The following is a 12,528-nucleotide window of genomic DNA, read 5'->3' as shown; positions in this document are numbered from 1 at the left end:
AAATTACTCTGTCCCAATTTAATTTTTTTAAATAAGCTGAAAAAAATGTTACTAAGTATTTTTCTCTTGGCAAGCACTTATCAGTGATTGCACAGTGTTTTTGTAAGGAGGGAAATGAATCTTATTTTTAAAATTGTACCTATAGATAACATATTCCTAGCAGTTTGGTTTGTTTTATGCAGTTACTTTTAATGAGAAATTTTAAGTATTATTTGAGTCTCCACTTAACTTTCATGAATAATACAAGTATTTCTGAGGTCCCTGAGATTGATGTGGCGGTGCTGAGATTTGTGGTACTTACTGGAAAGGAGAGCACAGGGCACAGGGTTGCTCGTGTGTGGTTGTCTCTGTTCCATAAAGAATCATAATAGCAGTGTTTAAGTAAGTTATTGGGTGTATGTGTTGGTGGATTTCCTGTTAATTATACTTTTACGTTTGATTCTTTGAATGAATTTAGGTAATGCCTTTGCTCTAAAGTCTGTAATTTCATCCATCTTAAAAAAAAAGAAAGGTACAAAAACGCTCTCTTAATCTCATCTTAGACTCTTAACAGATGCTGCTCAGTTTCTCTGCACTGTAACAGAACTCGAAAGAATAAATGCTCGCCAGCTCCTTTCCCCCTTTTCTTTTGAATCCAGTCTTGCAGTGACTGCTCGTGACCTCAGATGTTTGACTCTGCCTGTTCCTCACTTTCCAGCAGCGTTTCCTTACTTCACTGCCCCAAAGTCATATTCTCCTGCTTTTAGTCCTGTCTTTGTGATTATTCCTTCTCGGTCCCTGTGCTGATTCGTCTTCATCACCTTGATCACTAAACTGTGGAGTATTTCTGCACTCAGTTCTTGACTTCTTGTAATCTTGTTGATCTCATCTAGTCTTTTGGCTTTAATATGAATATGCTGAAAACCCAAACTTTATCCCAGATCTTTCCTGTTAATTCCAGGTTCATATATGCAAAACTGCTTAATTGATACACTGCCCAGATGTCCAAAATATCTTCTTCCCACCCTTCCTCCACTGCCTGGTCATTAACCTGTTTCTTCTTTAGACTTCTCCATCTCAGAATAGCACCTCTATTCTCCTTAGTTTCTCAGGCCAAAAACTTTGCGGTTATACCTGATCACTTCTTTTACATACCTCCCTCATCCAGTCTCCCATCTCAGGACTTTCCCATACTGCATACTCCTGTCTCCCTTTTTAGCCTTCTTACTTTCTGTATTGCACCTAATCATTTTCTCATACCTAATATTTTTTTTATCATAGTGTTATTGTGACTTATGTAACCATAATTTTAGTTATTAGGCTATTTAATTTTTATAACTTCTTCAATAAAGTATATTTCTGTAAAGTTATTCCCATAGTTGGGTTGCCACTGGAAATTTTTCTTTTACTTATTTGCTTTAAATAGTCTACTTGATAGTGCCCTGTAATTTTTCTTCAAATCAAATGCCTTGATTTAACAGTTTTTGGTATAAGTGAGATGGAATTATTAATACTTAAGCTTAGAATATTGTAATGTTTAGCAGGAGTTTGGAGAAGCTAGTGCTCTATTCTGTGGACAGAATTTTATTGTTGTAACTGAGAAAGTATAGCTTCTTTAAGCTATATTAAGATAATATTTTGATAAGTTGAGAATATGCATATTTGTTCCTAATAGCCCATCAACAAATTTAGTGGAAAGCCATGTACCCACAAACAAAGCTAATGTCAGAATTCTTTTTTCTCCCCTGAAAAATTAGTTTCACAGTGTGATATGCCATTGGTGATCATTATTTTTATGGTTTATCTTATAAACTCCCCAGTTGTTTGATTTTCCTGAAGTGTCAAGTGAATCTTTTGAATTGAACTTTTATTCATATTATTTAAAAGGTTGGGACATTTACACATATTTGTAATCTGAAGAGTTTAATGTGTTAATAAATGATAGTTAATAAGCAGCTCATTGGATCAACAAGAACATGTTTAACAAATTAAAAACACAATCAGATCATTTTTCTTTAGAGGTTTATGTGTAGATTTTTAAGTAAACACTGCTTCTGGTTTATGTTCTTTTTAAACCTATCTCTGGCTGTATATCTTAAAAGTTAGAAAACTATCTTAGTTATGAGTATCAGTTTACTTTCTGTATTAAACTTTTCTTATGTTTAATAGTCTGTTAACATTAAAACTTCTCTTTAGGGAGTGATGATGAATACAGTGACGATGATGACATGAGTTGGAAAGTGAGACGTGCAGCTGCTAAGTGCTTGGATGCTGTAGTTAGCACAAGGCATGAAATGCTTCCAGAATTCTACAAGACCGTCTCTCCTGCACTGATATCCAGATTTAAAGAGCGTGAAGAGAATGTAAAGGCAGATGTATTTCATGCGTACCTTTCTCTTTTGAAGCAAACTCGTCCTGTGCAAAGTTGGCTGTGTGATCCTGACGCAATGGAACAGGGAGAAACACCTTTAACAATGCTTCAGAGTCAGGTCAGTTTAAAGCGTGGTTTTGAAAGTCCTGCTGGTAAATGTGATCTTTTAAGATGGTGTTTTTGTATGGAAATAGGAGTTCCAGAATAGCTTTAGAGAAACATTTCTGGGATATGTTTGTATAATAGTTTATGGATCCTCATATAACATTACTTACAATTTATTCTGATTGAAGTTTTATTGATTTTTCTTGGCTGAACAATATTAGCTTTAAGATTCAATAAAATATCATTATCTTTGATGTATTAATGGAGAAATCTTAAGGCAGTAGAATTGGACTACTTGTGTTCATAGCTTCTTTCTCTTCTAATTTAGAGCAGTTAGGACTCTGTGTGTATGTGGTCTTGGACAATTTATTTAGACATTTTATTAAGCCTCACTTTTCTCATTTGTAGTAATGGTTTACTTAAAACTGTCTACCCAAGGTGGAAATGATATGCTCTGTTTAAACATACAGTGAAGCCTACCACACAGGCTTTATATTGCCACGTATCATTATTGATATTATTACTGATTTTAAATGCCACCTATTATTGATAAAATACATATTTTTTCACTTTAGAACATCTTTTTTAGGATCTAAGTATTAGGTCTGTATAGTCCCCATTTACTGAATATTTAGTGCACACTAGGTGTTTTCCTATCTTACATGTAGTCTCTAGAGCAGCCCCTGGGGTACATACATGTCCATTTCTGTGGATTACAGAAGAGATCTTAGAGAGACTAAACACTAAACCAGGAGAAGGGATGTCTGTGTCATAGCTATTTTGTTTTAAGTAGTAAAAAAATTTTAAAAGATTGTGGTGAACTTAAAGGTGAATACTGAAGATTAATTGTAGAAGAAAAAGAAAGTGTATCCAAGACGTAAGTAATTGACCTAAGTATATGGAAAGCAGATAAAAATCACAAAAAATTCTGATGGTGCTATGATGAATTAATTAGATAGGTGTTTTCTTTTGCCTCTAGTTCTCACATCATTGTTCAATATGGTATGTGTCTGTATCCTGCTATCCTTAAGACTTATTAGCAAATACCCTATTTAGGTTTCACTAACATTAGAAAGTATAGAAGTGATGTCTTTGACTCATATTCCTGCTGCTTGTAACTACATTTGAAGTGAGGTTGATTTCATTATAAGAGCCAACAAAAAGCAAAAACAAGGACCCATTTAATGATTTCGTTTCCATAATTTGTCTTTTTTCCTTCAATTGCTTATATGTACTATTTAAGTTTATAAATTGTGTTCCTAAAGTCTTGGTTGAAAATTATTATTTAGATTTCTATTTAGTCTTATGCATTTCATGAGTAAAATTAATCAAGAAAGGCTATTCTGTTGCTCTGTAGAAAGCTAATGATAGCTTTTCTCTATTTATCAGTATCAAGCAAATATAGTTACAAGAGAACATGTATAGTAGATGCAACAAAGTTTGTATCGAACAAATTGTTAGCGGTTAGCAGAATTAGGAATTTGACCAGAAAAATTCTTCCATTTGTCCCCATCCCTTGTAATTTGTGTTAAGTGAACTGAGGAAGTACCCATAACTGAACCAGCTAATGAGCACTTGATAATTACAGGTTCCAAACATTGTTAAAGCTCTGCACAAACAGATGAAAGAGAAAAGCGTGAAGACCCGACAGTGTTGTTTTAACATGTTAACTGAACTGGTAAATGTATTACCCGGGGCCCTGACACAACACATTCCTGTACTTGTACCAGGTATGCAAGAAATAGTATATCACTTTTGGGATTTATTAAGACTTAGACAAGCTTAAATAACTGTTTCCTTGAAAAGGATGATTTGTGACAACTTAATTTGCACATGGAACTAACTTTTTAATAGGAATATTGAATATCTAAAGTTAAAAGTAAAAAGTTTAAAACCATACCCTAAACTATTTTACTTTAATATTTATCAGAGCTTGTGGAATTTCTATTACTTTAGAGATAATATAAAGTGGAAACTTCAGCAGTCTTTTAGGAATTAGTTTTATAATTTTGCTTTCATAAAGTTGTCATGCATAAAAATATTGGATTTTTCTTTTTTGGTTGGGTTTTTAGGAATCATTTTCTCACTGAATGATAAATCAAGCTCATCAAATTTGAAGATCGATGCTTTGTCCTGTCTATATGTAATCCTCTGTAACCACTCTCCTCAAGTCTTCCATCCTCACGTTCAAGCTTTGGTCCCCCCAGTGGTGGCTTGTGTTGGAGACCCATTTTACAAGATTACATCTGAAGCTCTTCTTGTTACTCAACAACTTGTCAAAGTAATTCGTCCTTTAGATCAGCCTTCCTCGTTTGATGCGACTCCTTACATCAAAGATCTATTTACCTGTACCATTAAGAGGTTAAAAGCAGCTGACATTGATCAGGAAGTCAAGGAAAGGGCTATTTCCTGTATGGGACAAATTATTTGCAACCTTGGAGACAATTTGGGCTCTGATTTGCCTAATACACTTCAAATTTTCTTGGAGAGACTGAAGAATGAGATTACACGGTTAACTACAGTGAAGGCATTGACACTGATTGCTGGGTCCCCTTTGAAGATAGATTTGAGGCCTGTCCTGGGAGAAGGGGTTCCTATCCTTGCCTCGTTTCTCAGGAAAAACCAGAGAGCTTTGAAACTGGGTACGCTTTCTGCTCTAGATATTCTAATTAAAAACTATAGTGACAGCTTGACTGCTGCCATGATTGATGCAGTTCTAGATGAGCTCCCACCTCTTATCAGCGAAAGTGATATGCATGTTTCACAGATGGCTATCAGTTTTCTAACCACACTAGCAAAAGTGTATCCCTCCTCCCTTTCCAAGATAAGTGGATCCATTCTCAATGAACTTATTGGACTTGTTAGATCACCTTTATTGCAAGGGGGAGCTCTTAGCGCCATGCTAGACTTTTTCCAAGCTCTGGTGGTTACTGGAACAAATAATCTAGGATATATGGATTTGTTGCGCATGCTCACTGGCCCAGTTTATTCTCAGAGCACAGCTCTTACTCATAAGCAGTCTTATTATTCTATTGCCAAGTGTGTAGCTGCTCTTACTCGAGCATGCCCTAAAGAAGGACCAGCTGTAGTAGGTCAGTTTATTCAAGATGTGAAGAACTCAAGGTCTACAGATTCAATTCGCCTCTTAGCTCTACTGTCTCTTGGAGAAGTTGGGCATCATATTGACTTAAGTGGGCAGCTGGAACTAAAGTCTGTCATATTAGAAGCCTTCTCATCTCCTAGTGAAGAAGTCAAATCAGCTGCATCCTATGCGTTAGGCAGCATTAGTGTGGGCAACCTTCCCGAGTACCTGCCGTTTGTCTTACAAGAAATAACCAGTCAACCCAAAAGGCAGTATCTACTGCTTCATTCCTTGAAGGAAATTATTAGCTCTGCATCAGTGGTGGGCCTTAAACCGTATGTTGAAAACATCTGGGCCTTATTGCTAAAGCACTGTGAGTGTGCAGAAGAAGGAACCAGAAATGTTGTTGCTGAATGTCTGGGCAAACTCACTCTAATTGATCCAGAAACTCTCCTTCCACGGCTTAAGGGGTATTTAATATCAGGTGGGTACCTAGATTTTCTTATTTAAGAAATTTTTATTTTTAAAAATTTTTGACTGGAGAAAAATGGCTTTACAGTGTTGTATTGATTTCTGCTGAAAAACAACATGAATCAATCATAATTATATATATACATATATATATCTCCCCTCCCTTTTGAGCCTCTCTCCCCTCCCCTTCCCCCCCAAAATTCTTATTAGTATTTGGTTGCCTGGAAAGAGGACTAATGCTGTATCTTGTTACATGTAGAACTTACGATATGGAGCCATGTTCAAATGATATTTTGTTGTTTAAAAGAATTGGAGTGTAGTTAGATAATGATTAAATAAATCTGGTGTCATTTCTAGTGTTTAATATATTTTAATGTTACTCTCTTGTCTTAATGTTGAAAAGATAGATGTCTCTTGAATTAATAAAGCCAGGGTACCATGCTTATATTAATTACAGTACTAAAATTGGTGAACTAAGTTCAAATGAAAAATTCTGGTAACAGTTTTCAGATTTACCAGTGTTAACCCTTATTATCCAAGGAGAAGGTAATAATGGCCATTCATTCTTAGAAATTGCTTCCATTTTTAATAAAAAATTTGATAATCTTATCTGCTGATGTGGTTAAACCAGTTTCCTTTTAGGAGGGGTAGATCCTTCACTGCTGGTTTCTCAGGCTGCCTCCTTGGAAGAAATTGTTCCTTTTGAGATCTAGTGAGATTATATTTCACAAAATGAATAAACTTTGCTCCACTAGTATCCTGAGGGAAAGAAGAAATACCCTTCTTGATCAGAGAAGGAATTTTAAGGAGTTACAGACACTGATATTACTTGAAGTGGTTTGAAAATGATAAAGATGTCCATGGATTTTAGCGGACTTAAATACCAGTAGACTTAAAATTTATTTTTAATTAGGTTCATCATATGCCCGAAGCTCAGTGGTTACAGCTGTGAAGTTTACTATTTCTGATCATCCACAACCTATTGATCCACTGTTAAAGAACTGCATAGGTAAGTGGAAATGAAGATGAAAATACTCCATAAATGGTAGTTAATTGTCAAAACCCAAATCATTTCAGTAGCTAAATATATCTCCAAGGAACTAAAATACTTTTAAGGGTCTGGTAATTGTTTCATTAAAAACATAATTTTGCAAATAATTGAAATTAGGTAAATATGCTAGGATGTCTTTAAAGTCGACTACACATTTGATGATAGAGTTTTGGAAATGACCTAAAGTAAACTAATGGGTAAAGGGAAGTGTTACATGAGCTGACCAGTCTGAAGTTCTTCCCAGTTGTACATGAATCTCATTTGAGCTGTGATGGCTGAATTTTCTGTTATTACTTATATCCCTATAGCTCCCAAGGGGCTCTGTGGAGGCTTCTAAATTTAAGGTGGAAATTTAAGACTTTTAAAAAAGATAATTCTTGAGGTATTTAGCCCTGTCAGCCTAAGAGGAGATAATCAAGAGAGAAAAAGGTCGTCTCTATTATTTTTCATGATTTTATAACTTCCTACGTTGCTTTCATCATCAGTTTCCCTAGGGTCTTTAGCTAAATTCTTTGTGTTTTCTTGACAAAAGAATGGGGATATCAGCAGAGAGGATAGAGGGGTATGCATAGAAACTTAGCCACTTCATTCCATTCTGCAGTGGGCCAGAAGGGGCAAAAACACAGTCTAAATGAACTACACAAAGGGATTACTAGTTCAGAGTAAGAGGGACATAGAGAATAAATGGATGCGAATGCTGAGATGTAGAGATAATTCATAGGAAGTCTCTGTCAGAAGATTCTTGCCTTTGTTCTCCTCCCCTTTATTTTCTTTGTTTACTCTCATTTTTGGCATTGTACAAGATAGCACAAAGGAAGAGACCTGTGCCAGATCTCTAGAGACATCTTTCTAGGTTGACAGCAGTCAGCAAGTGTGTGTCACTGGTGTAGTTACTGTTAGATGATGATCATTCTGGTTGTTTAAAATTGAAATTCCTAGACCAAGTTGTTGGCGACCACTAATCCTAGATTGTGTCACTATTTGTCCATAATCATAACAGTACTTTAGGAACTTTACTTAAAAGCAATTTACCATCATAGTAATTCTAAACAGACCAAGGTGAGGAGCTTTAAATTCATTTTGAATACAAGCTGTCTCTTAACCTTTTTTGTAGTCAGAACTTGCCTGGGTGATCAATCTTGAGGTTACCAATCTATGATGTTTGAAGCTTTTGTTTCATCTCCCATTTTATCAAATTGCTGTTGTGATACATTTAAGTCTTCTGGCACCTTTTCCCCACCATGTATTCTAAAAGATTACTTATCATAGGGTTGAGATAACATGTTGATGAATAGCTACGAATGAATACATGTGCCAGACCCTGTGTTCAGTAACGTACATGCTATTTATTCTGTTCCGTGGCCCTAAAAGTTTATAATTCTCACTTTATAAACTGGGAAACTGAGGCTCTTGCCTATGATAAATTGCTAGAAGTCAGTCTTATAGTTGACAAGTGAAGCGATTTGCATCACTGTCTGTGTGACTCCAAAGATCTTCGCACTATATTCTTTCCCCCATGTGCAAGAACAGTCAGACTTGTATCTGTGTTTAGAGTGGCTGGGCACTTTCTCTAGTTTTTTGTCTTATGTTAGGCTTCAGTTTCCTTCTTTTCTACTCTTAGACCTCTTGTCAATTTATACATTTCTTGTTAAAGATAAAAATAAGCTTTTGGAGGCACATTTCTCTGTCATCTGATAAATTGTACACTTGTTAACAGTATTCCAGCAGTGGATCTGTCCCCACCCTTGTTTACCTTTTGAAGTCAGGTTTTAAGATTTCACCTTTGGGATGTAAACTATAGCATACATATAATGTAAACTTCATATGAGCATAAATTTGACTTGCCCACAGCTGTATCCCCAGTGCCTCATGCCATAAATGCTCAATAAGTACTTTTTGAATAAAAAAAAAATTCCACTTCTGTTGGTGGTTTTCTTAGTGTGAGTACTAATTTTGAACTTTAAGGAGAGTCATTCATGTTACTAGTTCTTATGGTTGCTGACTCCATCACTTCTCTTTGCCACCCACCTTTTTATCAACTACTATCTATAAAAGTAATTGGGAGCTTTGGGGGCCCCCACTCCTGCATTTAAAGGTGCTGAGAATAGGATTATCAATTAAATGCACTCACATTCAGATGTGATGGTTTAACTGTTGTCAAAAGAAATTATATAGTTCACTTAGTATTTCATCATATTTCATGATCCACATTGAAGAAATAGCAATAATACCAACACTAGTAAAATATCAATATAATGCTTATTTAATTTTAAGCTTGCCATATAACTACGTTGCTTCTCTTTGACTTCTTCAGGTGATTTCCTAAAAACATTAGAAGACCCAGATTTAAATGTAAGAAGAGTAGCTTTGGTCACATTCAACTCAGCAGCACATAATAAGCCATCATTAATAAGGGATCTTCTGGATACTGTTCTTCCACATCTTTATAATGAAACAAAAGTTAGAAAGGAGCTCATAAGAGAGGTATGTTAGATTACACTGTTTACCTAAGCTTGTCCTTTACTTTCTAGAATATTTACATATCTTTGTATTTCAACAGGTAGAAATGGGTCCGTTTAAGCATACAGTTGATGATGGCCTGGATATTAGAAAGGCAGCTTTTGAGTGTATGTACACACTTCTAGATAGTTGTCTGGATAGACTTGATATCTTTGAATTTCTTAATCACGTTGAAGATGGTTTGAAGGACCATTATGACATTAAGGTGAGATGTTTGTGCCTGTTGATAAAATGTTTTAGAAGAATACTTTTTGCTAGTGACTTTCACCTTTGTAATTTACTCTTGTTATTCAGTGAGAACGATTGGTTTACTTGTCATGATTTTAGTGTGTGAGAAACTCTCTAATATGCAAACAAAGTAGCAGTGCAGTATAATGACATCAGTTGACACATAGGAAAATCCAGAAACCTTTTCATTGGCGGAGGAAGTGAGAATCAGAGTGTTGTTAAAGGATGTTATACACAAAGCTATCTGTAGACACAACCACAAAGAAATTTTACCACCTCTTAGGCTTAGAGCATGATCTTTGCTTATAGCTGCTTTTTATCTTCCTATTTAAAATGTGAACTATAAAAGGGTGATTTGAAAAATCTTCTCCTCAGGGCCTTTGATCAAGCAGGGCAGAAGTGGTAGTTGAGCAGTATTCAGCTCAACTATCAGAACTATCAGAATTCAGCCATACTATCAGAACTCTTACTTTGATGTTTCCATAATGTAATATGGAATAACCTGATTCTCCCAGAATTCAATGAAAAGAGCCCTGAAAGAATAGGATCCTTCTATAATTTATAGTCTTAAGATAAAAGACTGTGGGTTATTGGACTTAATGGATTAATCTGAATAAGCAGACTTTTTGGTTTTGTTTTTTAGAAAAATCTAATAAGACAGTAGAAACTTGTTATAAAGCTTTTCTTCTAGTTATCTTCTTACTGATTTTTTCCATTTGGTGTACATGAACTTTTTGAAGAAGAGTTAGTTTATGATCCTATCCCAATGAGTGAAGTAAAAAAAAAAAAAAAAAGTGGAAAGCTCCCCAGCTGTAAATCATGTGCAGTCAAGATTGAGAATCACTTTTCTAGTTCTGTACTCACAGACCATGTGAAGGATAACTTTAGTACTTGTAGCTAAAATTTCTTAGATTTGAATTCTGTGTGATTCCAAATGGCAGACTACATAAAAATGAAACATTGTGGCACAGGCTACTCATTTTCTTTTAAAAGCTTTGTCAGAATTTGGGATTTGTCTTTAGAAAATAAATTCAGAATCTAAATTTTGTCTTTTTTATTCGTAATAGATGCTAACATTTTTAATGTTGGTGAGATTGTCTACCCTTTGTCCAAGTGCAGTACTGCAGAGGTTGGACCGGCTTGTTGAGCCATTACGTGCCACATGTACAACTAAGGTAATACTGATGTTGTTGATTTAGGCCAGACTTGGTATGTTCAGGATGATTCTGTACTGTGGTTTTCCAAATTTAACTGTGCTGGCACCTTATGTAGCAGTTGGCTTCAAAAATTGTGGATGTTTTAGAAAGCTTACCACTGTTAAATGCTATTCTTAAAAGTTTGTTGTAACAGTGTGACACATTTTTAAAGTACTGATATGGTTAAAGTGATAAGGCCACAAAAGAGGATGAAGTGTTTAATTCTGTTGGAGGAGGCGAATGGGGGTGGGAGTCATAGAAGGCTTCATATATGCACGTGACAGTATTTAAAATGGACCTTAAAAAAATCAGGATTATTTTTAGGTTCAGAAAGTGAAACAAGACTTTTCATACAAAAATGATTATATGAGGTAAGGCACAGAGATTTCAGTACATGACATGTTTGAAGAATAATGAACAGATATGGTAACATCAAACAGTAGTTTGATGGACGACAAAATAGGACTTGCTAAGCAGATCCTACTCTGGTTTTTATAATGGGCCTTGTATAAAAATATTCCCTTAAAAGGAGACAGCTATTGCTAAAAAAGTTTCAAAACACCTCTGCTTGAAGAATAATGTGCCTTTTAGATCTATGCAAGAGTAGCTTTGCTTAATTTTTATGTGCTTAGATTTTGTTGGTATAAGAGCTGCCTTTTATAGCATGTAATATAAATTTACTCAATGTTCCAGGTAAAAGCAAACTCAGTAAAGCAGGAGTTTGAAAAGCAAGATGAACTAAAGCGATCTGCCATGAGAGCAGTGGCAGCGCTGCTAACCATTCCAGAAGCAGAGAAGAGTCCCCTGATGAGTGAGTTCCAGTCACAGATCAGTTCTAACCCTGAGCTGGCAGCCATCTTTGAAAGTATCCAGAAAGATTCATCATCCACTAACTTGGAATCAATGGACACTAGTTAGATATTTGTTCAACCTGGGACCATTACATTGACCATATGATGCACTGATTTGACAGGTTAATCATAAGACATGAAAAGAGAAGTATCTAAAAGCTTCAAAATGTTCCACTTTTTTTTTTTCCCTTCGTGGAGACAGTTTGACTTTCTTCCATTGTTTTTGTAGCATTTATTTCAGAAATATGTATTTCCATAATCCAGAGGTTGTAAAACCACTAATGTTTTAGTGGTTAGGGCAACATTTAAAATGACAACTAAACGTTAGGATTGATGGAGATAGGGTCCAGTATATTTACCCTGTAATGTTTAGGATTAAAATGTTAAAATTTTGTGACCATGAATTTCTTTCTTTTATAAATTTTCTCTTATTTAAAAATCAAAAATTCTGCAAGACAAAAACCATGTTTCTTTTTCTTGTGTAACTTTGTTTCAGCAACATAAATTGATTTTTAGCTGGCAGACAAGAATTACCTGTGTAAGACTTGTTACATTTCAGAGGGGTTGGCGGTTTAAGAGAGACAATAGGGTATCATTTTTTAAGTATGGGGATTAACAATATCCCTGTTGCGCACACTAATTTTGCATGAGCAAGTTTGCAAATATGTATTGTC

At 35.2% G+C, this 12,528-nt stretch overlaps 1 protein-coding gene across 1 annotated transcript in view; it reads left to right on the top strand.

Annotated features, from left to right (window-relative positions):
• The window catches only part of CAND1 (cullin associated and neddylation dissociated 1), a 34,284-nt gene extending 22,026 nt beyond the window's left edge, over positions 1–12,258 (top strand). The window contains exons 8-15 of the mRNA XM_065934686.1: positions 2,176–2,468; positions 4,044–4,185; positions 4,528–6,021; positions 6,922–7,017; positions 9,374–9,543; positions 9,620–9,784; positions 10,875–10,982; positions 11,697–12,258. Coding sequence (XP_065790758.1) covers positions 2,176–2,468; positions 4,044–4,185; positions 4,528–6,021; positions 6,922–7,017; positions 9,374–9,543; positions 9,620–9,784; positions 10,875–10,982; positions 11,697–11,921 — 2,693 coding nt within the window. The 3' untranslated portion in view covers positions 11,922–12,258. The remainder of the gene's footprint in view (positions 1–2,175; positions 2,469–4,043; positions 4,186–4,527; positions 6,022–6,921; positions 7,018–9,373; positions 9,544–9,619; positions 9,785–10,874; positions 10,983–11,696) is intronic.
• Positions 12,259–12,528: the final 270 nt, after the last annotated feature.

Source organism: Muntiacus reevesi, chromosome 4 (genome assembly GCF_963930625.1).
Source record: "Muntiacus reevesi chromosome 4, mMunRee1.1, whole genome shotgun sequence".
In the NCBI taxonomy this organism is placed as follows: domain Eukaryota; kingdom Metazoa; phylum Chordata; class Mammalia; order Artiodactyla; family Cervidae; genus Muntiacus; species Muntiacus reevesi.
Note: the sequence above shows the minus strand (reverse complement) of the source record. Positions and strands in the feature narration are given on the sequence as shown.